Source organism: Telopea speciosissima, chromosome 6 (assembly GCF_018873765.1).
Source record: "Telopea speciosissima isolate NSW1024214 ecotype Mountain lineage chromosome 6, Tspe_v1, whole genome shotgun sequence".
NCBI lineage: Eukaryota > Viridiplantae > Streptophyta > Magnoliopsida > Proteales > Proteaceae > Telopea > Telopea speciosissima.
This window is the reverse complement of record NC_057921.1, coordinates 16,122,270-16,149,966: the sequence shown is the minus strand read 5'-3', so window position 1 is coordinate 16,149,966 and position 27,697 is coordinate 16,122,270. Positions and strand designations below refer to the sequence as shown.

Here is a 27,697-nt window from a genome sequence, read left to right as displayed (position 1 = left end):
GAAATAAAAAACACCTTTGAAATCTTGCAAATAGGTGATGATGCTCCAAATTGGCACTTGAATCTTCACTTTGGCACTTCAATCTAACTCCAAACAGAGCATTCCATCCAACAATCGAAAGAAAGAAGAAGAAATTTGAAGGAGAGGTGTTTTTCCCCTTGGTTTAGAGCCTATCGAGTTCTGTTCCTGCTCTCTCTTATGTTGGAAATGGGTTTTTGGGTGAAAATTGGGCTGAATACAAGTAAATAGCACTTTTGGGCCCAACCGAGATATCGCTGAGATCTCGGCGAGATATTGGTTTTTTTGTATTGAAAATATCTTGATTTTAAGCTTCGAGATATCACCGAGATCTTGGCGAGATCTCCCGAGAAATTGCCCTTTTAGGAACCGACTAGTAACTCGACTCGATTTTGCCCAAAACCGAGAAACTCGGCGAGATCTCGCGAGTTTTCGAACCTTGCTACATTTAAGGAAATATGGGACAAGTTGCGGAGTATACATGAAGGTGATGAAAGGATTAAAGAAGCAAAGCTACAACACTACAGGGCTCAGTTTGAAAGTCTAAAGATGACTGAAGAAGAGACGATTGATGTATTTATGAACAGGGTGAATGAGATTGTCAACTCCATCAGAGGCCTAGGTGAGCAGATAACAGATGCAGTTGTAGTAAAGAAAATTCTTCGATCTATACCTGAAGTATACAATGCCAAAGTGTCGGCCATTGAGGAATCAAGGAATCTAAATCAGTTGAGTTTGAATGACTTACATGCAAATTTGACAGCCTATGAGATGAGGATGGTTAAGCCCAAGACCACAACTAAAGAAGCAGCTTTCAAGACTCTAAGCAAGATGAAGAGTTTGAAAATAACTAAAGGAAGTGATTCTGATGACTCAAATGATGAGTTGATTGCCTACCTTGCTAAGAGGTTGAAGAAGGGACATGGTAAGTATAAGGGAAAGCTTCCCTTGAAATGTTTCAATTGCGGTGGTATAGGACATTTTGAAGCAAAATGTCCTAAGAAAGGCAAAATCAACCTCTCTGATGATGAAGAAGAAAGTGAGCTAAAGAAGGGAAAGAAGAAGTATGTTTCCAGTAAGAAAAACTACTTCAAGAAAAAAAATTTGATGACAAAGAAAGAAAGCAGCATTTCTGAGGAAGAATCGGATGAAGAAGAATCTGAAGATGAGAGATATGAAACATTGTTTATGACCTATCGAAGTAACACCTCTCACAAGAGTTATGAAAAATCTGATGAAGAAGAGGAATTTGAAGGCCAATGTGATCTTGAGGCTGAACTATTTCATGCTTTAACAGAACTTACAAAAGGAAAGAAAGAAAAGCAAGAATTTGCAAAGCAGCCTTGCGGAATCACAGGAAGAGATCACCCAGGTGAAGTCTACTATTGAAGAACTGGTCAAGACAAATGATGACATGAGTCTTGATCTCACTTCAAAAGTTGAGGCGTGTGCTATATTGGAGGACCAATTATTATCTCTAAAATCTGAATTTGAAAAGACTTGCAAGATGGATTATCTTTCAGCTGCTACTTCATCTCCACTAGCTTCAGTGTTGAGTTCTAAGGGAAAGGAAGTTAGCATTCAAGTGGAGGATCATTCCACTGACAGTGTTGAAGGTAATGTCTTGGATGAAATCTTAAGTTACCAGAGACCTCTACAAAATAAGACTGGACTTGGATATGAGAAAGGCAACACATCTGGTGTTGGTAAAACAAAAGGACAGGGAACTGCAAACAACCCTGTGAGGTTTGTGAAGGAAAAGCAGAAGAGTTCAAGATCTGAGAAGACTGCTAAGAAGAAGACTGACAGTGATGGTTACACTACAGCTAATTACCAGAGGTACATGGGACATTCAGGTAACACTTGGCACAGACAGAACTACTTCTATGGCTATTGTTATGGTTGCAACAGTTTTGGTCATAGGATGGCAAATTGTAGAAGACTAATTGAGCCTATGAAAATTACTAGTAGAAACATGTTTGCACCATTAGCACAGGAACCTGTTAAGTGCTAGGGATGCTTTAGGTTGGGCCATGTTGCTAGAAATTGCAACACACTGCTTCCCTCTCAAATGCAAGCAAATAGAAGGTTTGCAAGATTTCCCCAACAAGAGCAACCACAAAGAAGAAAAATTGATGGTAAGAAGAAGGGAGGGAAACCAAAGCCAAAGCCTATTATTGTGGCTGAAAAAGCTATTTGGGTTGAAAAAAGGAGGAGAGATAACAAAAAATCTCTAGTAGTACAGACACCTGTGAAAGCACACAGTAAGCCATCTCCTTGGATCTTGGATGGTGGATGTTCCTCACATATGACAGGTGACAAAGCAAGATTCCTAAGTCTTGAACAAGTTGACAGTGGCTCAGTGAGATTTGGCAATAATGATGGTGCAAAAATTGAAGGAAAGGGTCCAGTCAACTTAAATCAAAGCAAAAATCAAGTCAGACAATGTTCTATATGTGAGTGGACTCAAACACAACCTACTCAGTGTGAGTCAAATTTGTGATGATGGAAATGAGGTGATTTTCATAAAGGAGGGCTTTGCAATCAAGAAGGCAACTAGTGGAAAGACAATGGCAATAGGTACAAGGACATCTGGGAACTTGTATGTGCTTAATGAAGGTTTCGAAAGCAATTGCTTATTGAACCCAGAAGATGAACATTGGTTATGGCATCGAAGACTTGGGCATCTAAATTTCAAGAATTTTGCCAAAATCAGCAAAAGTGAAGCAGTTAGAGACCTACCAAGGATTAAAATTCCTAAAAATCATGTGTGTAGTTCATGTAAAAAAGGTGAGCAAACCAGGGCAACCTACAAGCCCAAGGAGCACCACTCAAGCAAACCTTTAGACCTAATTCACACAGATTTATGTGGTCCTATGAGAATCCAAGCTACTGGAGGTGAGCGATACTTCATTCTATTTATTGATGAGTACTCAAGGATGACATGGGTTACATTTCTCAAGGATAAGACCGAGGCTCTGGATGCTTTTAAAGTATTCAAGAAGAGGGTTGAGAATGAAACTGGAAAAACTATTAAATGCTTAAGGTCAGATCAAGATAAGGAGTTTACCTGGAATTTATTTTCTGCCTTTTGCAATGAGAATGGAATTAGAATCCAACATTCTGCAGCCAAAACCCCTCAACAAAATGGGGTAGTAGAGAGGAAGAACAGAACAGTTCAAGAGATGGCAAGGTCTATGCTAGTTGAGAACAATGTTGCAAGAAAATTTTGGAAAGAAGCAGTGTTCACCTCTGTCTATATTCAAAGCAGATGTTCTTTGAGACCTCATGAGAACAAAACTCCATATGAACTGTGGATTGGGAGAAAAGCTACAGTTAAGTATTTTAGAGTATTCGGTTCCAAGTGACAACCTAGGAAAATTTGATGACAGGGCAGATGAAGGAATTTTCTTAGGTTACTCTTAAAAAAGTAAAGCATACAGGTGTTACAACAAAAGACTGTGCAAAGTGATTGAGAGTTCAGATGTGAAAGTAGATGAGACACTACCAAACTCAAAGTCAGTACAGTTAGAACCAGATTTTGAAGAGCCTATTGATGTTGATGGAATAGTTGAGGCAGAGGTAGAAAAGAAAGATGATATAGACTTAGAAATTCAAGAATCAGAAGCAGAAGTTCACAAGGATGGTAGACCTAAAGACAATAAATGGCTAAAAATACATCCCTCACACCAAATCATTGGAGATATTGATGAAGGAATGAAAACTAGAAGAAAAGCAAGAACTGCAGCTTTTTCTTTACTATCACAGGCAGAACCCAAAAATGTTCAAGAAGCTTGGAAAGATGAACATTGGGTAAAAGCCATGCATGAAGAGCTGGACCAAATTGAAAAGAACAACACATGGGAGTTGATTCCTACGCCAGCTGGAAAAAATATGATAGGCACAAAATGGGTCTTCAGAAACAAGTTGAATGAAGACAGAGTGGTTGTGAGAAACAAAGCCAAATTGGTTTGCAAAGGCTATGCCCAGGTGGAAGGGATAGACTTTGATGAAACATTTGCACCTGTTGCAAGGATGGAGTCAATCAGGATGTTTTTGGCATTGGCAGTGTACAAGGGCTTCAAGGTATATCAAATGGATGTCAAGTTAGCATTTATGAATGGCAATCTTGAAGAAGTTTATATTGAGCAACCAGATGGATTCCAACTTGGAGATGACCCAAACAAGGTGTGTAAATTGAAGAGGGCACTCTATGGTTTGAAACAGGCTCCAAGGGCATGGTACTCTAGGTTAGACACATATCTACATCAATTGGGACTGAGGAAAGGCAAGGTTGACAGTAACTTGTATGTGATGACAGAGGACAGTGGCCAGCTGGTGGTTGTGGTATGTGTGGATGACATCATCTTCGGGGGTCAGTGTGATGAGCTATGTCAACAGTTTGCAGAGAAGATGGAGTTTGAAATGTCCATGCTGAGGAATTATCTTACTTTTTGGGTTTGTAGGTAAATCAAAAGAAGAATGGCATCTTCATCTCCCAAACAAAGTATGCCAAGGAGATGTTACGAAAATTTATGATGGAGGATAGCAAACTAGTAAGTACCTCCATGGTTGTTGGTTGTAAGCTGAGTTTAAATGATGAGTCAGCTTCAGTGGATCAAACAAAATACAGGTCAATGATTGGGAGTTTACTGTATCTGACAACATCACGACCTGATATAATGCAGTCAGTTTGTTTAGTTGCAAGGTTTCAGTCAAATCCTAAGGAGACACATCTATTGGCAGTTAAGAGGATTTTCAGATACATTAGAGGCACAATGGAATATGGGTTGTGGTACCCAAAAACTGAGAATTTCTCTCTTACAGCATTTTTAGATGCAGATTGGGCTGGGAGTATAGATGAAGAAAAAGCACTAGTGGTGGTGCATTCTTTTTGGGAAAAAGTTTGGTGGCATGGCATAGTAAAAAGCAGGAATCTGTTTCACTTTCTACAGTTAAGGCCGAGTATATTGCAGCAGCGGCTAGTTGTACACAAGTATTGTGGATGCAAAGGCAGATTTCAGATTTCGGTCTTTCAAGTGATGGACCTGTGACTATTATGTGTGACAATATGAGTGCCATCAACATTTCCAAGAACCCTGTGCAACATTCAAGAACCAAGCATATTGATATTAGATATCATTTCTTGAAAGAAAAAGTCACATCGAGTGTAGTGAGATTGGAATTTGTGTCTACAACTGACCAAGCAGCTGACATCTTCACCAAGCCACTCCCAAAAGACAACTTTGAGAGGTTTCGAGACAAGCTTGGGGTGGTTACTAATGGGCCACCTTAGGTGGTATTGGTGCAGGGGGAGGAAGTGTGTGCATAGAACACCAACTCTCCATAGGATAAGAAGATGCGGTGGGCACTCCTATGATTGAGTCTATGCAAGGAGAGCTCTCATGAAGGGGGAGTTCCGTTACCCTTCGTATTTGTTGTCAAAGGGGGAGAGAGACTGGACTTGTGGTTGCTGCCAATAATTCCAAAGGGGGAGATTGTTGGTCCATTGGCAGTAGTTGTAAGGTGTTGTCATTGTTGGCAACCAAGTGCAAACAAATTAGGAGATGCTTTTCTTGGAAGTGTTTAGGGGCATTTTAGTCCTCTTACATCTCTCAGGGGCAAACTGATAATTTGGTACAGCTAATAAGCAAGTGACAGTACTCATTGAGGTGATGGTAGTGTGTTGACATGTGTTTATGTGCCTATTCCTCCTTATTTTGAGGAGAGAGAAAGTGGAGGGAGAAAGAGGAGAGAGAAAGTTGAGGTGAGACACACATACTGTGGATCCCACAAAGAGTGTCCAACATGGTTGAGGTGGCAGCCAAGTGGTCGGACAGTGATAAGGTGGAAGTGATGTGGCTTGGTATTGGTATAGACAATAGGAGATGAAATTTAGAGTATTTGCTACACTTTGCAAAGTACAGCATAAAAGTCTCCCATACTTAGCCAAATTTTTGGCCAAGTTTTCAAATGTGCTCTATGTTGGTGACTTTGTGTCTTAGGGGTTTGATTTGTAATTTATCAAGAGTTTGGTCTACAGTGACATGGATAGTGGAAGCTAAGGATTTATTCATTAATGACATAAAGCTGAGAAGGGGTTATGTGCAATTGTTTGAAAGTTACAAAGCTAAGCATTAAATGAATGCTTTGTTACCTTTATGGAGATTCTATATAATGGAATCCTATTGGTTGTTGGATAAAGTGAAAAGATATGAGTTGATTCCAACCTCTAGGAATCCGAAACGTGGCATCTACTTTATGAAGCTTGACTTTTTGTAAAGCTCTACAAGCTTGGGATGCGTTCTACGTACGCTCTTGAGATTCTAATCTTTGAGCATCCATTGGTTCATGCCTTGGTGATAGTGACAAGACTAATGACCCTTCTGACACCATATCTACGGCCATCAATGCACCTCTTTGTCTTGCTCCAATCTGACGGTCCACATTTAATACAATCTGTGCACCTCCATGGTCCCTTGATTCCATGCTTAGCCAAAGCTTGGTACACGTGCATAAAAGATTCCAAATGGAATTTTATCATTGGCCCATCTTTGAAGCTTCATATCTTGGCCGTCCGATATCCGTTTTGGGTGAACCACCTATCAAAATTCTCAGCAAAATACCCTCTACGTCCCTTCATCAAAAGCACTTGAAGAAAAGACTCAAGGATTAGGGAAAACGTGAGAGAAGCTTGCGAAAGCTTAGGTGAGGAGTTGAAAGAGCTTGAACTTGATTTTAATGGAGATCTTGATTGAAGTTTAATGTTCTTCATCACTTGGAAGTGAGATTAACGGCGTTTATGCATCGGTTGTTCAAAGTTTAGCCTTCCAAGGGCATTGGTGGAGTACTTCAAGTGGCTTAGTCCACTTTGGTAATCTCTAAACCATTTCCTTTATATTATAAGTAGCTTATGAGATTGTTAGGATGAACTTCATGAGCTATATGTGATAGGATTTTGGGAATGGTATTTTTGTTGTATTTTCTCAAGTTGTAAGCCTTGTTGAGTTGATGCTCAACAGGTGTTTGTGAAAATTACTTACATAGTTGTTGCTATTGTAAGGGGGGGTTGTAGCCATTAACAGTGTTGGGGCATTGTTGGAAGCAGGAGTAGGGGCTTCTGGACTGTTGTTGCAGTCAAATTGTAATTTGTGTTGAGTGTTGGGTAATACACAAAGCCCAGGGTTGGGCATTACCCCGTGGATGTAGGCTTAAGCCGAATCACGTATATCTGTGTGCATTGTGTTGTGGATTTGGAGTCCCTTTGTTTTGCAGTATGGGCATACACCCTAGGTAGGCCAGACCATTTTCGGTTGGAGGTTGGGTGTGTATGTGAACTGTAGCCGGTAATCATGGAGTGCTCCGGCCGGTGGTGTTTACAGGGACAGTTTTGTGGTTTGTCAAGACAAATTTGGGAAGATTTTTATCGAACACTGATTCACCCCCCCTCTCAGTGTCAGCCTGGGAATATCAAATAATAATCCTCATCTGATGGTTTTCAATCCAAAAGCCCAAGCTTCAGGGTTGAGAGGTCCTTCCCAAGGTTATAAGTTCAGTAACCGCACAATACCCGGTCCAATGTGAGACTAAAGTTTCCTCCCATTCCTGGCCATGAATGAAGCACACTTAGCCTCAACTCCTCTCCGCTTTGGGCCATGTGCCCCCACATGGCTGTGCATAGACAGCCTGCTCTGATATCATTTGACAGTATTCAACCCAAAAGCATGAGATTCTGGGTGGAGATGCCCTTCCCAAGGTCATCAGCTCAGCAGCCTCATATTACCTCACCAATGTGGGACAGAAGTCCCCTCCCATTCCAGGCCATGGAGCGCACTCACTATATCATAGTCTAAAACAAGATTTTATAACTTTGCAACTAAGACACTTACTCTATTAAGTTATTAACCTTGTACTCAGACGGTCAGACCTCACGTCCATCATATGGGCTTATAATTATGCCCTATTACTGAAGGCCCAGAGATCTGTTCATAGCCCAAAATATGGTCTTTCTAGGCCCAATAGATTAGTTTTGAATCTTTTGACTGCATCGGTGGTAAAAAAGTGAACTTTCCACACTCTGTGCAGTGTTTCAAAAATCGGGATCAGCCAATCCAGCTCAGCTGGATTACTGTATGGAAACAAGGTTTAGGGGATTTTTAGGCCGATTCTGACTGATTACTCATTGATCCTGATCGGATCGGAATCGGCCGGGACCGATCTGAATCCCGATCTCAGGTTTTAACCTTGCTCTCTAGGCAAGCAAACATGACCTTAGAGAAGTCTTTTCAATGTTTTTTTAAACATAAATTAAGAAATAATATTTTCCCAATATTAGTTTATGTATCTTTGTTATAATTCTTATACTATGATCCAATGAAGCTCTACTAATGAAGCTATATGATTTCTTGTTGATGACCTTTCAAATGTCTTGAGCTTATTTTATATGTTTTTTGATTATTTTAGATGTATGGACTCAATCGTAAGTAAAAAAGGTGATATAGAGGGTGATGTTGCCTAGAGAATTAAAATAGGATGGATGAAGTGGAGGTGTGTCTGGAGTGCTGTGTAATTGGCGTATTCTTTAAAGCTTAAAGGAAAATTTGATAGGATTGGCATACAACTGGCTATTATGTATGGTGCAGAATGTTGGGCAGTTAAGAAGCGTCATACGGATACTAAGTGTAGTGGAGATGAGGACGTTGAAATGGATGTGTGGCAAAACTAGGAAGACTAAATTAAGGAACGACCATATTAGAGTTGAGTTAGAGTAGCTCCGATTCATGATAAGCTACGAGAGAGTTGTTTGAGGTGGCATGGCCATGCCATGTTCAACAGGGGCCTTGGGATGCTCTAGTACAGAGGAGTGATTTGGTTCAGATTGAAGGATCTAAAAGAGCCAGTGGAAGGCCTAAATTAACCTTAGGAGAAGTGGTGAGGAAAGACATGCATAGCTTAGGCCTCGTATCTTGTATGACTTTGAACAGAGCTAATTGGAGATCAAGGATCCATGTATCCGGTCCCATTTAGATGGGATAAGGCTATGTTAAGAAGTGTCATTATGAGAAGCTATATGTGGCTGAGATGGATGTGCGGAAAAACTAGGAAGGATAAAGTAAGAAATGAGTGTATTAAAGCTGACCTGGGAGTTGCCATGTTCAACGATAAGCTCCGAGAGAGTCGTTTGAGGTGGTATGGACATGTTCAATGGAGGCCTAAGGATGCCCCAGTAAGGAGGAGTGATGTGATCATGATTGAATGAGCTAAAAGAGCTAGGGGCAGGCCTAAAATGACCGTCGGAGAAGTTTTGAGGAAGAATTTGCATAGTCTAGGTCGTTTACCTAGTATGACCTCAAATAAAGCCTATTGGAAGGCTAGGATCCATGTACCAGACCATATTTAGCTGAGGTTCTCCTGACTTGCTAGGTTGTGCCCCTTTCCTCTTACTTTCAACTTTCAGCCTTCTTTTTATTTCCCATCTTTCATTAGTAATTTGCCATTTTGTATTTCTCATCTCCCCCCCCCCCCCCTCTTTTTTTGTTTAGACCTCAGTTTTCCCTGCACTGTTTTGATTGGATCCATGTAGCCGACCCCATTAAGTTGGGATAACGCTGAGTTTGTTGTTGTTATTTTATATGCTTGTCAACTGGTGAACTCGGCTTTGCAATGGGAAAGCCTGGCATTTGTTATTCTTATTTCTGATCCTTTAACCATCTATTAAATGTGTTCCACAGGGTGGTGAGCTATGTTCTCTGCGTTATGACTTAACTGTGCCATTTGCTAGATATGTAGCCATGAATGGTCTCAGTTCATTCAAAAGGTACCAGATTGCTAAGGTATACAGAAGGGATAACCCATCTAAGGGACGATATCGTGAATTCTACCAATGTGACTTTGATATCGCTGGTCAGTTTGAATTGATGGGGCCTGATTTTGAGGTTATCAAGATTTTGACTGAACTTCTTGATGAATTAAACATCGGTGATTATGAGGTATTCATCTCTTCTTGGATAGTTGGATTTACTTGGTTTTTCTTCTTTTTTCTCTTTTTTTCCCCAAATGTTTTATTGGACAGCCAACTTGATCAGCTAGGAAGGATGCTAGCTTGATTTGAGCCATGTGAGAGGGATGGCATGGCCTATCTAAACGTTGAATAGTGGTGGTCCCATTTATGCTTGCCATATGACAAATTCCGGCCCTGTTTGTATGGCCTACCTTGTATTTGATTATTTTTCTTGTACTTTTAGCATCCAAATATTGGACTGAAAATTTAGGTCAAAATTGCCAAAGGTAGTGGGTATTACTTTCTCCTTGTGTAGAAGCCCTTATGGATTGAAATTTGGCACTGGGAGAGGAGAGGGGGGTTCTTCTGCCCTATCTCGTTGGGATTTCTTATTAGGCTTTAAATACTTTACTGTTTTATCATTCCTTCAACAGATAAAGTTGAATCATCGGAAATTGCTGGATGGGATGCTGGAGATTTGTGGCGTTTCTCCTGAAAAATTTAGAACAATATGCTCAAGCATTGACAAGTTGGACAAGCAATCATTTGAGCAAGTCAAGAAGGAAATGGTAAGAAGAAAGATCTTTTGTCAACTATATACAGACATCTAATATTTATGTTTTTGTGCAGCATCCTTTCCATTTCTATAGTGGTACTCCATATTGATTATTACTTTTCTTTTTGAGGTGTAATGATGTATGATTGGGAACATCAGGTTGACTTCGCTTATAAAAATATGTTATGTTGTTTTTTTCTTTCTTGTGCATATGGCTTTTCTTTGCTTTCTGCTTGTGTTGTTGGCCATCCTTTCAAAATATTGTGTGTTGTATCTGGAAACTTGTGAAGACCTGTTAAATATTTGTGTGTAACAAGGTTTTAGGTCTCGGTTTCGCCAGGCCACGAAACCGAGATATACCGAGATCTCGGCGAGATCTTGCATTTTTTCTGGCTCAACTCGATGGTTGGTTTCGGTGGGCATATGGCCAAGATAGGTCCTGAAACTTGACATTCGTCCTATTTTAGGGCTTCTAAACACTATGGAATCATTAGTTTTTACAAATTCAAACCCAAAATGGACTTTGACTTCGGACCCTAGGTTGATTGTCTACGACGTATATGAGGAATAGTAGTAACCAGCTTCAACTTGAGATTCTCCAATCGATCAGCCTTCAGGTAAGCAGTGGTAGTAGTAAAACCTTAGTTTTCAATTGAAAACTCTATCTAAGGTTCAATCCATAGTAATATGCAGCAGAGGGTGCTGCACCCCTAGAAGAAAATAAAACTTGGAGAAGACTCTGAAACCAGAATTACAGAAGACAACAACCTAATGGTGTGCTCTGATACCATGTAGCAAATTATAACACTAGAACACCAGAACTGAGAGTGAGAAGAGACGAGAAGGAGAAGAGATGGAGAGGAGGAAAGGGGATTGTGGTAGTAAGAATTGAGTACCTAGTACCCCTCCTTATTGTCTCGTTTATATTACTCAAATATTCAGATTACAAGAAGGATTCCTAATCATAATAGGATCCACAAATTTAAAACAGAGAATAAGATAGAACTAATCCTAATAGAACTAGGAGTAATTAGAGAGGAATCTCGATTAGGATATTAGAGTATCCTAATTGAGATATTCCATCCCTAACTACTCGACATACTTTAACAATGAAAAAATGAGTAAGAAAAGTGAGAAATGGAAAATGAAAAATGAAAGTAAGAGGACAGAGGATAACCCAGGATATCAGGAAAATCTCAGCTACATGGTGTCGACAACGTGAATCCTTGCCGTCCTGGAGTTCCTAAATTTACATAAATAAATAAGAAATTAAAATTCCGTATAAAATAGAAACTATTCTCCAACTAGGAAACTAGCAACTCAATCAAATCCCCTACGTAGCTAACGAATAGTAAAAGATTACAATATTCTTTGTCACAACAACTGGCACATAAACTCCATTAAACTCTCGTTTCATCTATCGCATCATAGATTACAAGCATATATAAATAAGAAGCAACGAGCAATTAACTAACCTGTCGACTCATACAGCAAACAGCACATAAACTCCAATATATTCTTGTTTCATCTATCTCATTGTAGATTACAAGCATATATAAATTAGAAAATAAAACTCCCTATATATTAGAAACTACTTTCAAACATGGGACAAGGTTTTGCAGGCTGTTGAAATGAAAAATCCTACGATACACATTTGGTCAATATTTCAACCAAAATTTTGGCATTTCGGCGAAATTTTGGTCGAAAATGTTACAGTTCTATAAATACCAAGTTTTGCACGAAATGGGTCAAAATTTCTACCCATTTCATGACTTTCGCCTGGTTTCAACTTCTAAACTTGCAAAACTGGGTTTTCTTGCTGTCTTGGAAAATTACTGACCTACAAGCCTGGAATCAGTGCTTCGGCAGTAGAGGAACGCAGTGGAAGCGATGATTGTTGGAAGATTTTTGCTATATCTAAAGTTGGAATATCAATTTTCCCAAAAACTTGGAGGACTTCGAGGGTTTCTTCCGCTGGACTATGAAATGGCCAGTTTTGTAACAGTCGGTGGATAATTTGGTTTGGCAGCAGCAACAACAAACTAGTGGTTATGAGCCTGCTCAGAACTTTTTTTGGTTCTAGGAGTCTAGTACTCTAGGATGGGCATAGAGAAGCAGAATTCGTTACCTTTCCAAAAACCTACCACTACCTAGTACTTTAACATTCTTAAAGAGTTAAATACTCTATTGAAGCATTGAAGATCGGTTGTTGGGTGCTTTGTGAGGATATTTAGGTTGGGTTTGCATTAGGGAGTGGAAGGGTTTCAAATTGTGGAATTCATCTTGGTTGCTTCAAACTCACATCAAAGTCACTGATTGAAGTTTATTGGCTCTCCAGAGATCGATTTTGATTAAAATGCAAGGGTTGTAATATTTCTTTTATATTTGGTTTTTGTTATTCATTAGTTGCATCTCAAATTTGAGCCATGTGACTCAGTTTTTTGTTAGGTAGACTAGGTGCTTGAAAAATAGTCTGAATCAACTCTTGCTTGTATTTGGGACGTTATAAGCCCATTTCTATTTTCCGTCATTGTATTTGGCTATCAAGTGGGTGCTCCCTTTGTTGGTTATTGTCCATCAAACCCGGTTCAATCTGTTTCGACCCGGTTTATTATGTATTAAACAGTTCATATATTTTTGTTTTATATGATCACATGCGATATAAACTTTTTGAGCAATGTATGTCCATAAGTATTACTTTAAATTGGTAGTCACAACTAGGGTTTAGGTTCGGCAGCCCTTATCATATGGTCATCGCATTTGGTATGCCTAGACATGTTTGATGTTGGGGTATGAATGCGAGTACGCACATGTTGATGTGTGTATTGGCGAAGGTTCTTATTCTGTCGATTCCCTCATGTATTACTGCCAGATGTAGGTTTGGGATAGACATGTGTCACCGAGACTCAGTACCTGAGGGGGCCTTGTCATTGCATGATGTGAGCGTATTCTTTGGTTCACCAATGACTACGGTTCAAGAGAACTAAAGTCGGTGTTCTAGGAATACGTAAATATTATGTGAGTGAAAGAGTCATTCAACATGGTCTCCACTGCTCGATTGAGGAACATCAATGGGAGTTAGTCTGTGGATGGTCAGATTTGAATTAGGATTTTGCACTGTTTTGATAAATGGTTTTTGCAAAACCTATTTTCACATAAAATAATAATTTATAAATATGTATTTGATTAAAGAGCTTAATCATGTTTTGTGGATTCCAATCACGTACACAAACACTCTGATAAGGACATGTACCATGGAATGGGGTTTGGCAGTACTAGTGTACATGCCCTAGATTCCATGACGACGATGTTGTTTAGTGGAGGGTTGGTGCATATTTGATATGCATGGGTATTTATGGGATTTGCTAATTAGTAATTAGTTATTTTAAACTAGTATGTGCTTGATGCTATTTATTTATTTAAGGCCCATTAATGTTTAAATTAATTAATTATATTATTTCCCTTTTAGATTCTGCTTCTTTACTAATTAGAAGCCCATCACTTAAGCCTATCAGGGATTCAAGTCAAACAGGAGAGAGAGAGAGTCAGACTCTCACTGGGAATGAGGGGGGCGTAGAACCCATTCCAAGGCTGGACAAATTTTTCTACCCCTTGTAGAAAAATCGCAGGCACTCTCTCTCCTCTCTCATCTTTTGATCTCTTGCTCTCTAGAGTTTTGAGATTTGGTTAGGGTTTTGGAAACCTGATTTTTCGGATTGGATCCGAGTGTTTGAGAAGAAATTCTGGTTTGGCTTAGGGGTCTTCCACAGCATCAAGAAGATCCAGATTAGGGCTTGGTTGATCGGCTCGTTAGGGGAAGAACCATTATTTGGAGGAGGAGCAACACTTGAGCCTCAACAGGTTAGTAGATCTTAATGTTTTATTTTCCATTGAGTGTTTTAATTATTTGATAACCATGGGATGCGAAAGAAATCTGAATCGATAACTTTCCGCTGCGCATTCGGGTATGGGATGGTTCCCTCTTTCCATAGGATGGAAAGGAGATGATTTTTCTCTTTGTTGTGGATCCCAGGATATTGGGACAAGAAAGAGGTTTTGGTGATAAATTTTTATACCAAACCCTAATTGGGTCGACTAGGGTTCCCATGGGCAACCATGGGAAACCCTAAAATTCAAATAGGGTGCTCATTGGCAACCATGGGCAGCCTTGGGTACAAAACCCTAGTATAATGTTTATTGATTTCCCATGGATTTACATGGAGATGATCCCATTGACTGTAGTTTGCCTACAATGTGGTATTAGAGCTACTTTTCTCGCCCATGGATATCTTATAATTAATGTTATGATGCAATTATTATGTATGGGATGCAAGTTGTTAAAAAATTTTTGGATGAATATGGATATGGATGATTGCACATGGGTGGTTAATTGTTTGTTATTTTTGTAACAACCTTCTCATGTGGCACATAGGTGGTTACAAGGTAGTTTATTCATGTAACAACCTTGTCATGTGCACATGGGTGGTTATGATTTTTGTAACAAGTTTCCCATGTAGGATGATGAAATTTTTTATTATTAATTAACTTTTATCATGAGGTTTAAAATCCCAAAATTCCAGAATTAAAAAAAAAAAATTTTGTACCCTGATTGCCCCTGCTCATACCCTGTTGCCACTGTGTGCAAGCGGCCTACGCTTGGCGCGCAGCAGTAGCAGGGCCTCGGCCTGCACCTCACTGGTGCATGGCTGCGACAGGGCCGTGACTTGCACAATGCGTGTGCGATGTAGGGCTGCAGCCCGCGTGTGGCCAGCGACCAGCGCACGTGCGGTCTGCCCTGTGTTGGCTGTGCGTGCGGCCTGGCTCGTTGCCCGTGGTGCGTGTGTATGCATGCTGTCCAGCGTGTTTGACAGTGGACCTTTTCCCTCCAGAAAAAAAAAAAAAACAGAATTAAATATTTATTTTATTTTGTTTTGTTTTGTGATTGGAGGAAGATGGGTGAAGGGATTCTTCTCTTCACCCACTTGGAATTAAAATTAATTTTTTAAGTGTGGGCTTGGGTATATGTTATAACATGTGATGTGATGGTTTAATTTTGAAATTATCCATATGGTTTGTGGGCCCATACATGATGTTACATCGCTTATGTGATTATGAGATTGGCTTTCTAATAAAATGGATGGCATGGTTATGCATGTGATGCGTTGGTTTCTTTATGGGATTACGGGTGGATGTGATGCTTCTCTCTCTCTCTCTCTCTCACCTTTTCTTTTTTATAAACAAATGTACTCTAATCCATGGGTAACCGAAATGATGGGTTGATTTCTCCATGCGAGGTTTCTTTATTATTGAAAGGAAAGTGTATAGAATTTTTCCTAGGTTTCCATTGTAATTTTTAGCGGAGTTAGGACTCCTAGAGCATGTTGATGTTAATCCACATGTGGTGCTCAAATATTATGGAGATGCAAATCACCAACTTTGAAGACTTGATTGGGCGGAGGAGATGGACAAGACATAGCATTTGGAACATCATGGCATGATGATGCACCCATGATCCATAGAAAGTTTTAGATTTATTTTAATTTTTATGGGAGGGTTTAATTATTGCTTCTATTTAAAATTTCTGCCATCCTATAATCACTTTAATTGTTGTTAACGGTAAATTGCTATCTATGTATGATGTGAGAGTTGTTATTATCCCTCTTTAACGGTAATACATGTATGATATGGATTAATCTAATCTGGTAGATCAAATCCATGGTCTCCCATTGAGGATAAATATAGAAGTATGATATCGCCTAGCTAATGCCGACAGGATAGAGCCCGGTTCGTATCACATAATTATTTATACTTATCTCCTTTTTGATAAGTTAGGGTATGGATAGTGAGGGGGCACTACAACAATGGGCCATCCTTCATGTTTCCATGATGCTAACCAATGCGATGTGTATGTACATGACTTGAGTATGTGTCAGCCGACAGGATCTAGACATGGCACTCAGGTGGTTGAAAATATTGGAAGCCATAGAGGCGGATGACATAGTCCACACAGCCAAGGTGTGTATAATGACTCCCGATAGGGTAAGTTATGCATGCAAGGGTGGTAGATATCCAATGCACTTTACAAGTCATGAGGGAGACTTGAATTGTGAGAGCCGACCATTGAGGATGATTGCTCGTTTTATTATTTTGTCGATGGTTATTAACTCATGTGATTGAACTTGTGCATATGTAGATTGAGATTACAATTGCTGGCGTTAATTCAAATTTATTAGCCCTTATAAGTGATTCAAAATTGACTGAACCCAACTACGTTGATTGGTACCGGAGCATTAAACTGCTCCTAACTGCAGAAGGACTCGTTAGTGTTCTTGATGAGGATCCTCCCCAAGAACCCCACCAGAATGATGACCCTGAAGTCATAGATTACTATGAGGACTTCATTGTAAGGGATTCCAAAGCCTCACTGTATATCCAGAGATCTATCGATGAGTCATTAGTGGAGTCTATTAAAGACATAAGGACGGCTGAGGGTAAAATGGACAAGCTCGCTGAGTTGTTTAATAGATAGCTCACTCATGCACATTATGATGTGGTGAGCTATATCCCCATAATACCTGGATGTCCCAAGGGTCCTCAGTAATGGATCATGTCATGAAAATGATAAATCTATTTGAAAAAGTGGAGACCATGGGGGCAGCATTCGATCTTTTTTACAAGACGGATGTTATTCTGAACTCTTTGCCAGGGTCATATGCTTCTTTCCGGATGTCTTATAAGATCAGTAAAAGACAGCTAGAATTGACTGAATTGGCCAATGCTTTGGTCAAGGCAGAGAAGATCCTTAAAGGGAACAAGCCTGCGGTGAATATCATTGATGCAAACCCTTCTTCCAAGCAGAAGAAGAAGAAGAAAAAGGGCAACAAGGGCAAGACCCTGAAAGTCAAGGGTGGGGGTGATGGCAATAAGAAAGCACCTGGCAAGTGCTTCTATTGCAAGGAGAGTCACTAGAAGAGAGACTGTCGTGCGTTCCTGGCTACTGTGAAAGATTAGAAGCCTGAAGAATCAGGTACTCCTAAAGAAGGTACATTTGATATAAATGTTCTTTATGAGTCGATTTTGTCTATTGAACCGTCTAATTCATAGTTGGTGGACTCTGGTGCCACTACCCATGTTTGCAATACATTGCAGGGGTTGACAAGGAAGCTGGAAAGAAATGAGGTACGCATGAGGATGGGCACTGGAGCTGAGGCCATGGCAATGGCTGTTGGAACTTTTACTTTAAGTTTTAGTTCGTTTAATTTAGTTTTAAAGGATTGTTACTATGTACCCTCTTTTAAGAGGAAGATCATCTTGGTTTCAAAACTTGTTTTGGACGGATATAGTTTTTCCTTTAATTCTAAATTAGTTATTCGTTTTAATAATTCCTTTGTGGCATCTGGTTATTTACAAAATGGTTTGTATTTTCTAGATTGCCCTGATTAAACGAATTTAGTTTCAAATGTTGATTTGAAACGGAAAGCAACTCTAGTGAATCTAACGTACCGCTGGCATTTAAGATTAGGTCAAATTAATATGGACTGAATTAGTAGGCTAGTAAAGGATGGACCTCTGGAGAGTCTAAAAGTCGAATCCTTTCCCACATGTGAGTCATGCCTTCAAGGCAAGATGACCAAGAAACCCTTTAGTAATAAAGGTGCTAGAACCACAGATTTGTTAGAATTGATACATAATGACGTGTGTCCACCCATAAACATACAAGCTAGGTATGGATTCGAGTACTTTATAACATTCACCGATGATTATTCTAGATATGGATATGTCTACTTGATTCGTAAGAAAGGAAGCCTTTGAGAAATTTAAGGAATTCCAAGCCGAGGTCGAAAGACAGTTGGATAAACGCATCATGTCCTTGCGATTGGATCGCGGAGGAGAATATCTGTCGGATGAGTTTACAGAGTATCTCACATCAAAGGGGATTGTTAGTCAGCTAACAAATCCTGGAACACCGCAACAAAGGTTTGTTCAAACGGTGCAACCGAACTCTATTGGATATGGTTCGGAGTATGCTTTCTTATAGTGAGCTCCTTCTATATTTCTGTGGGTTTGCCCTAGAGTTGGCGATTTATCTCTTGAATAGGGTCCCAACTAAAGCTGTGGCTAAAACACCTTTTGAGTTGTGGAGAGGGCGAAAGCCTAGCTTACAACATTTTAAGGTATGGGGTTGTATCGCACATGTGCGCAAACAAGAAAGATAAGTTGGAGTCCAAGACTTCAAGATGTTATTTCATGGGTTACCCCAAAGGCACGATTAGTTATTATTTTTATGACCCCAATGACCAAAAGGTCATTATAAATAAACACGCTACTTTCCATGAGGAGGAAACACTCACAAGAAGGTCAGACCTTGTAGTTATTGGATAACTTAGAAACATCACTCCGTGAGGTGAGACCAAGCAACGTACCCACAGAAACCTCAGCACCTCAAGAACCTCGACGCAGTGGGAGGATATCTAGACCACCAAGGTTAGTTTTTCTCACTGACGATGAGAAAACAGTGGAAGAGTTCCACATGGTGTCAGTTGAGTCGGATGATGATCCGGTAACATACTCTGAGGCTCTGAAGGATGTTGATGCCATTATATGGTTGGAAGTAATGCGCTCTGAAATGGATTCAATGCATTCCAATAAGGTTTGGACTCTAGTCGATCCACCAATTGGGGTAAAACCCATTGGATGTAAATGGAACTTCAAAAGGAAGAAGGGTCCAGATGGAAAGGTTGAAAGGTTCAAAGCAAGACTGGTGGCAAAATGATATACTCAAAAAGAGGGTCTCGACTATGATGAGACCTTTTCCCCAGTGGCGATGATGAAATCCATCAAGATTTTATTGACAGTCGCAACGTACTTTGATTATGAGATCTGGCAATTGGATGGTGCAGACCGCATTTCTAAATGAATACCTCGATGAAGATATCTATATGGCACAGCCAGAGGAATTCTCTTCATTGGAGGAAGAAGGCAAAGTATGCAAATTGTAACGGTCCATTTATGGACTGAAGCAGGCTTAGAAGCTGGAACATCAGGTTTGATCAATCAATCAAATCTTTTGGTTTTGATCAGAACATAGATGAATCGTGTGTTTACAAGAAATTTAGTGGGAGTGCGGTGTGTTTTCTAATTCTATACGTAGATGACATACTGCTAATCGGAAATGATGTGGGGGTTCTTACATCGATTAAGCAATGGTTGTCCACTACTTTTTCGATGAAAGATCTCGGAGAAGCCAGCTACATCCTAGGGATTAAACTCGCAAGAGATCGCCAAAGACTGATGTTAGGCTAGTCACAAGCAACCTATATAGATAAAGTTCTAGGAGTTCAATATGGAGAACTCCAAGAGGGGAAGTGTTCCTTTTCGGCATGGAGTCAATCTTTCCAAATCTCAATGTCCTCAGACTCAGACAAACATTGAAGAGATGAGGAGGATTCCCTATGCTTCCGCAGAAGGGAATCTTATATATGCTCTGTTGTGTACGAGGCCAGATATTTGCGATGCAGTAAGGATTGTAAGCCGTTGCCAGTCAAATCCTGGACGAGAGCATTGGCATGCTGTGAAAAACATCCTCAAGTATCTGAGGAGGACTAAGGATTATTTCTTAGTTCATGGATGCGATCAATTATCGGTTCTGGGGTATACTGACTCAGACTTTCAAATCGATAAAGATGATAGGAAATCCACGTCTAGGATGGTTTACTTAATGGGAGGTGCCATTGTATGGATGAGTGCAAAACAGAAGTCTACGGTCGATTCCACTACCGAAGCAGAATACCTTGCAACTTGTGATGCGGCAAAACAAGGTGTTTGGCTGAGGAAGTTTTGATCAGATCTGAAGATAGTCCCTGACTTGGTCAAATGCCCCATTCCCCTGTTATGTGACAATAGAGGGGCAATTGCACAAAAAAAGGAGCCCAGGGCTCATCAGAGGAACAAGCACGTGCAACAGAAATATCACCTTATTAGGGAGATTATCCAGCAGGGCGATGTGAGTATCTCTAAAGTGGACACAACCATAGTTGTCATGGCGTCGCCATGGCGTCCTGGCGCTAGAGAGGGTTGCATGGCGACCTACGCCATGGCGTCCCTCTTTGATTTCTTCTTCCTATCTCTCTTTCCCTCTTCAATTTCTTCTTCCTGTCTTCGATTTCTTCTTCCCTCTTCGATTTCTTCTTTCCCTCTTCAATTTCTTTCGATTTCTTCTTTCCCTCTTCGATTTTTTCTTCGATTTCTTCTTCCTGTCTTCTTTCCCTCTTCGATTTCTTTCGATTTCTTCTTTCCCTCTTCGATTTCTTCTTCGATTTCTGAATTTTCTTCTTTAAACTTGAGAAACAATAGAGAAAAAATAAAACATGGATTGAGTATACATCTATTAACACATTAAAAATAGAGAAAATAAAAAATAAAACATGGTCGACATGCTCGCCATGGCAACGCCATGGCGGGCGACATATCGATATATCGACATGACACCCCTCCACCGACTTGGATCGCCGTGACGCCGTGACAACTATGGACACAACTGAAAATGTGTCGGATGCCATGATGAAGGGTTAATTCCACGGAGTGTTTAAAAAACAAATGGAGGGCATGTGCTTAAAATATGTATGGGGAATTGGCTTTGATGTACAAGTGGGAGATTGTTGGATATGTGTATCCATCAAACCCAATCCAATCCGGTTCGACTCGGTTTATTATGCATTAAACATTTCATGCATTTTCATACGATATACACTTTTTGAGCATATGTCCATAAGTATTACTTTAAATTGGTAGTCAGGACTAGGGTTTGGGTTGGACAGCCCTTATCATATGGTCGTCACATTGGGTATGCCTAGACATGTTTGATGTTGGGGTACGAATGTGAGTACGCACATGTTGATGTGTGTATTGGCAAAGAATCTTATTTTGTCGATTCCCTCATGTATTACTGCGAGATGTAGCTTTGGGATAGACATATGTCATCAAGACCCAATACATAAGAGGGCCTTGTCACTGCGTGATGTGAGCGTATTCTTTGGTTCACCAATAACTACGGTTCAAGAGAACTAAAACCGGTGTTCTGGGAATGCGTAAATATTATGTGAGTGAAAGAGTCACTCAACATGGTCTTCATTGCTCAATTGAGGAACATCAATTGGAGTTAGTCTATGGATGGTTTGATTTGAATCAGGATCCTGTACTGTTTGGATAAATGGTTTTTGCAAAACCTATTTTTACAAAAAATAATAATTTATAATTATGTATTTGATTAAAGAGTTTAATTGTGTTTTGTGGATTCCAATCACGTACACAGACACTCTGATAAGGACATGTATCATGGAATGGGGTTTGGCAGTACTAGTGTACATGCTCTAGATTCCATGACGACGATGTTGTTTAGTGGAGGGTTGGTGCATATTTGATATGCAGGGGTGTTTTTGGGATTTGCTAATTAGTAATTAATTATTTTAAACTAGTATGGGATTGATGCTATTTATTTATTTAAGGCCCATTAATGTTTAAATTAATTAATTATATTATTCCCTTTTTAGATTCTACTTCTTCACTAATTAGAAGCCCATCACTTAAGCCTATCTGGGTTTCAAGTCAAACAGTAGTGAGAGAGAGTCAGACTCTCACTGGGAATGAGGGAGGCTCTTTAGAGCCTTACCTATTTAAACACACCAGAGGGGGGCGCAGAACCCATTCCATGGCTGGACGAATTTTTCTTCCCCCTGTAGAAAAATCGTAGGAACTCTCTCTCCTGTCTCTTCTTTTGATATCTTGCTCTCTAGAGTTTTGAGATCTAGTTAGGGTTTTGGAAACCTGGTTTTTCGGATTGGATCCAAGTGTTTGATAAGGAATTCTAGTTTGGCTTAGGGATCTTCCACAACATAAAGAAGATCCAGATTAGGGCTTGGTTGATCGGCTCGTTAAGGGAAGAACCATTATCTGGAAAAGGAGCAACACTTGAGGCTCAACAGGTTAGCAGATCTTAATGTTTTATTTTTCATTAAGTGTTTTAATTATTTGATAACCATGGGATGCGAAAGAAACCCGTATCGATCTCTTTCCGCTGCGCATTCGGGTATGGGATGGAAAGGAGATGAGTTTTCTCTCTTATGGGTCCCAAAATATTTATGGAACAAGAAAGAGAGGGTTTGGTAATAAATTTTTATACCAAACCCTAATTGGGTTACACCAGGGTTCCCATGGGCAACCATGGGAAACCCTAAAATTCAAATAGGGTGCTCATGGGCAACCATGGGCAGCCCTGGGTGCTAAACCCTAGTATAATGTTTATTGATTTCCCATGGATTTACATGGAGATGATCCCATGGACTATAATTTGCCTACACCCTTATAGTGGGTGTTATAAAAACAAGGAGTGGGAGCTCCTGAATCATTGAGTCGAGAATTGCGCAAATAAAAACCCCCAAGTTGGGCATTGCTCCGTGGATGCAGGCTTATCCCCGAACCATGCATAGCTGTCAAGGCGTCGCCTAGGCGTCCAGGCAGATCTCTTGGGGCCTAGGCGACTGTCGCCTTAGTACAGGGCACCTTCCACTGGTTGAATTGGTATCAGACCAGGTTTTGGTTCTTATTTATGCCAAATATCATTCAAGTAAATGAAATAATATTTGTTATTTGTTATTTCATTTACATAAGATATTATTCATAAATAAGCAAATACCCCCTATCTGAATCCAATAAAAAATTAAAAAAATCAAATTCTTAAGGATAAAAAGTTAACCCCCCCAGTTCAAGAACAAACTGGGTTTTCGGCGGTAGGTGAAATTTCAACTTTCTAAAAAAATGTTGAGGTTTTCTCAAATCTAAAAATTCCATAAATTTTAATATGGTAAAACATTGCTAAAAACCAAGAGAGCAGTAAAATATTCATTTATTCTGATATTTTAAAAAGTATTTTCGTTCAGATCGATTTTGACAGCATTCAAAACACACACCAAATAAGTTTTGACCGTAACATAACTCCTTCAATAGAAATCAAATTTAAGCAATCTTTGATTTATTGGAAATCTGGTTTTTGTTCTACCAAATACAAAAAGTCACATGTAAAAATAAAATCATTTGATCTGTCAAACTTCTTAGAGAACGAGAACATTTCTCTAAATCGAGAGCAGTTCAATTACTTATTGATAAGATCACATTTTTTGAGACAGTATAAACCAAATGTATGTTTTGAATGTTTCAAAGTTCCAATAGCTTGCTTCTTCAGTTCTACTGTCTTCTAGTTCTATGTTGATTTTTGATGATTTTATGTATTGATTTTTGATTACTTGATGTGACTTAACGTTGATTGTTAATGACTTGGTGTTGCTTAAGATCGATTTTTTATGACTTGATGTGGCTTAATGTTGATTTTTGATGACATAAGGTAGATATTTAGCATACTAAATAATGTTAGAAAAGAGGGGAAATAAGAAATAACACTTGGGCACCTTGGTCGCCTAAGCGCTTAGGCACCCCTCCACCGTCTTAGGTTGCCTTGCCGCCTTGACAACTATGAAACCATGTAAAAATCTGGTGTTATGGGTGGTTGCTTGTGGATTTTGTGTAGATATGGAGTGCTTTTTTCGCAGGATGGTTTTGCACACAAGGTAGATCTTGCCACGTGGTTGTACCTTGTTGTGAGGCTAGGTGTGCTACACGACTGTGATAATTGGTGGGTTCAAAATTACATTCGACAAACATGGAGTTTGAGTAAACTGTTGGCTGTGTGATCAGTTGGGAAATTAAAAGACGAAGAATTTTTAAATACACTGATTCAATCCCCCTTCTCAGTGACAAGCCAAGTTCAACAAAGCGGAGGGCAAAATGGGATGGGGAATTAAAAGGTATTTAATAATAAAGGAAAGAAAGGGATCGTCTTCAACCTCTAACCTGTGATATGAACAGTAGAGGAGAACCCCTTGCGGTGCAGAGAACTCAATCGTTAGAAGCCCATAGGGTCTGAAATTCTAGAATTCAAAGCTTCACTCAGAAACCTGTTGGGAAATCCCACCTGAACCGAGGATTTGGGAGTCCAATAGTCTTGGCTTTGGGCTGCCCTAGAGTGATGATTCAATCCAAAGAATTTCAGTTTAAACCGAATCCCCACCGGAGAGTTTGAATCAAATCTTTAGGGTTAATAGTACACTAGTTGCAGAACAAGGTTGAATGCACAGTAATACGACAACTTTACAGGTTGCTTCAAAACCTCCGCCATGAAGAGCTGGCTTTTCCGATGAGCTCCCCCCACCTCCCCCCCTCCGCCACCTCACCCCTCCACCTCCACCTCCCCCTCCACCCTCCCCTCTTCACCCTCCCCTCTTCTTCTCGGCCTCCAATCTCCATCTCTCACACTGCCACCACCACCCCCGATACCTCCTCCCCTGACCCACCCCCTGCAATCTTTGCATCTCCATCCTCTTTTGGGCCCAAACCTTGGTCATCTCTCTTCTCTCTTACCACCTCCCCGTCCCCCTCCCCCTCTGTTCTTCCCCTCCACTATGTCAAACCTGCTACCGATGATGGAGCCTCCTTCACTCTGTGCTCCAACAATCTCCTTTCCCCTGAAACCACCAAATGGAAAGCCTACTTGTGGGCCACTTCCTTGGTCCGAGACCCTCGTTCGACACTGTCAGAGCTTCCCTCACCAAGCAATGGAAAGCTCACGGTTCGTTAGACATTTTCCTCCTCGACAGTGGTGTCTTCGTTTTCAAGTTCTTCTCCGATGATGCCAAAGCCAGAGCTCTGGATGGGGCTCCTTGGCTTGAGGGCACCAAACCAATCTTCCTCCGTCAGTGGGACCCTTACATTCAGCTCCACAAGGTCGCATAGTCCGAAATCTCGCCGAGATTCTCGGTTTTTCGAAATTGAGTCGAGATGGCCTACGAGTGGGAAAAGTACACTTTCTCACCGAGATCTCGTTTCGAGTGGGTATCTAGTTTATGTAAAATACAGAAACAAAAAAATCAAAATCTCGCCGAGATTCGAGATCTCGGGTCATGGGCATGGTTTCGGGTATGAGCCAAGGTTAAAATGACCCATTTAACTTATCAAAAGCAACCCTCTCGACAGAACTCGGCGAGATTCTGTCAAGAGGGCTGTTTACTCATATTTTGCTCTCTCTTCTCACTTCTTCTCTCAAAGTCTCAATTCCTCTCTTCCCTTCTTCATTTTTTGCTTGGATTCAAAGCTTTGGAAGGTGATTTTGCTGCCAAACTGAAGATTGAAGCTCACTTTTGCAAGATTGATCCAGTTTTTGAAGGATTTTTGAAAGGTAACCCATTTTCCCTAAATTTATTTTTTTTAAAAAAATTGATGAAATCTTGGTAGATTCATGTGATTTTGAGTTATGTTACACAACTTTGGCCGATCTATCACTTGATGGAGGCCGAATTTTTTTGGGTTATTAAATTTTTTATTATAATTTCTGGAAAAATAAATGAATTTTTTCAAAAAAGAAATTAAAAAAAATAGGATAAATACTTATTGTTTGGATGTGATTTTGATATATGTTAGACAAGTTTGCATGCTCTACAGCCTTATGGAGTCATTTTTTTTTTCACCCATTAAAAAAAACATTTTTTTTTCCAGATTTTATAATAATATTTTTAAAATAGTTAAAAAATATATAAAATTAAGGAAAAATACCTATTTTTGTTGGAAAATTATGCACAACATTTGTACATAATGTCCAACTTTAAATGATGTCAAATACATCATTATGTTATAATATTTTATATTTGAAGGTATAATTATTTATAATAAAAATTATAAAAATTATTTTTAATTAATAAATAAATACTAGGGTTAGGGAATAAGTAAGAGATAGGTATTTGACTGTTCTAGTAGCTTCATATTATGTTTAATAGTTATGAATACAATACTTTAAGTGTTTAATACCTTACTTTAAGTCTGTAATAGTTACTAATACAGGTTTTTTTATATATCAGTGTAAAAAATAAGATATTTCTTACACAATGGGGGATATAGCATGGCTACATGGAGTCCCGATGTCTGAGGACCAAAAGAAGTCAAAGTGTAACTACTGTGGAAAGATTCTAAATTCTGGAGGAGCAACTAGGTTAAAGGAACATTTGTCTGGTCTGGGCAAGGATGTTGCCAAATGCTGAAATGTTCCGAGCCAAGTGAAACTGGCAATGGCACAAAACTTGAGAGGAGTACGAACAAAGAAAGCTGAAAGGGAAAGACAACAAAAAGCTTTTGATGAGGCAGTTCTAGAGAGGCCTGGTGTAGAGATCCGTGGAGTAGGAGATGATACTGAATATAGGCCTACACCTGGTGAGTTCGAATCAGAGGCTGAATGGAGGATTTACCAGTAGACTTTGGCAGAGAGTAGGCAAAGTTTTCATTTTGAGAATATAAGAGCATATGAGCAAGCAAGAGGAGTTGGTGGATCTGGCTCAGCTGCACCAGTGCAACAAGATGAGAGGAGGAGAAGCATTGGCACAAGAGATATCTCACGACCACGAGCATGTTCCCTAGATACCATTTTTGAGCAGGATCCATCTACCTTTACGCAACAAGATGCCTTCCAGCCAACCATCCTGCAACTGTTTGGTGGTAAACAAGAGGAAGCACGGAAAGCCTTCAGCAAGTTCATGCTATACAATGGCATTCCAGCTAATGTAGCACAAGGGACATATTATAATGCATTCCTTGACGCTGCAGGGAGGGCTGGCCCAGGATGGAAGGGGCCTACACCATATGAGTTGTATAATGTATATTTGCCTAAAGAGGTAGAGGAGCTGAAAGAGTACATAGAGGGTCTGAAGACAAGGTGGGACACATATGGGGTTACTCTTATGGCTGATGGTTGGACTGGACCTACTAGACAATCCATTATAAATTTCATAGTGAGTTGTAATGGGAAGACTGTCTTCTTGAAGTCTGTTGATGCATCAAAGCATGTAAAGGATGCATAATACTTGTATAAGCTATTGAGGCAAGTGGTGGAGGAAGATATAAGAGCAAAGAACGTTATCCAAATTGTGACGGATAACGGTTCTAATTTTAAGAAGGCTGGAGAGAAATTAATGAACAGGAAGAGTAAGAGGATCCGCCTCTTTTGGACTCCATGTGCAGCCCATTTTATT

General features: G+C 39.9%; 1 protein-coding gene across 1 annotated transcript in view; it reads left to right on the top strand.

Annotated features, from left to right (window-relative positions):
• The window catches only part of LOC122665473 (histidine--tRNA ligase, cytoplasmic-like), a 74,568-nt gene that overhangs the window by 10,912 nt on the left and 35,959 nt on the right, over positions 1–27,697 (top strand). Inside the window, exons 3-4 of the mRNA XM_043861626.1 lie at positions 9,750–10,007; positions 10,453–10,587. Of these exons, the coding sequence (XP_043717561.1) occupies positions 9,750–10,007; positions 10,453–10,587 (393 nt within the window). The remainder of the gene's footprint in view (positions 1–9,749; positions 10,008–10,452; positions 10,588–27,697) is intronic.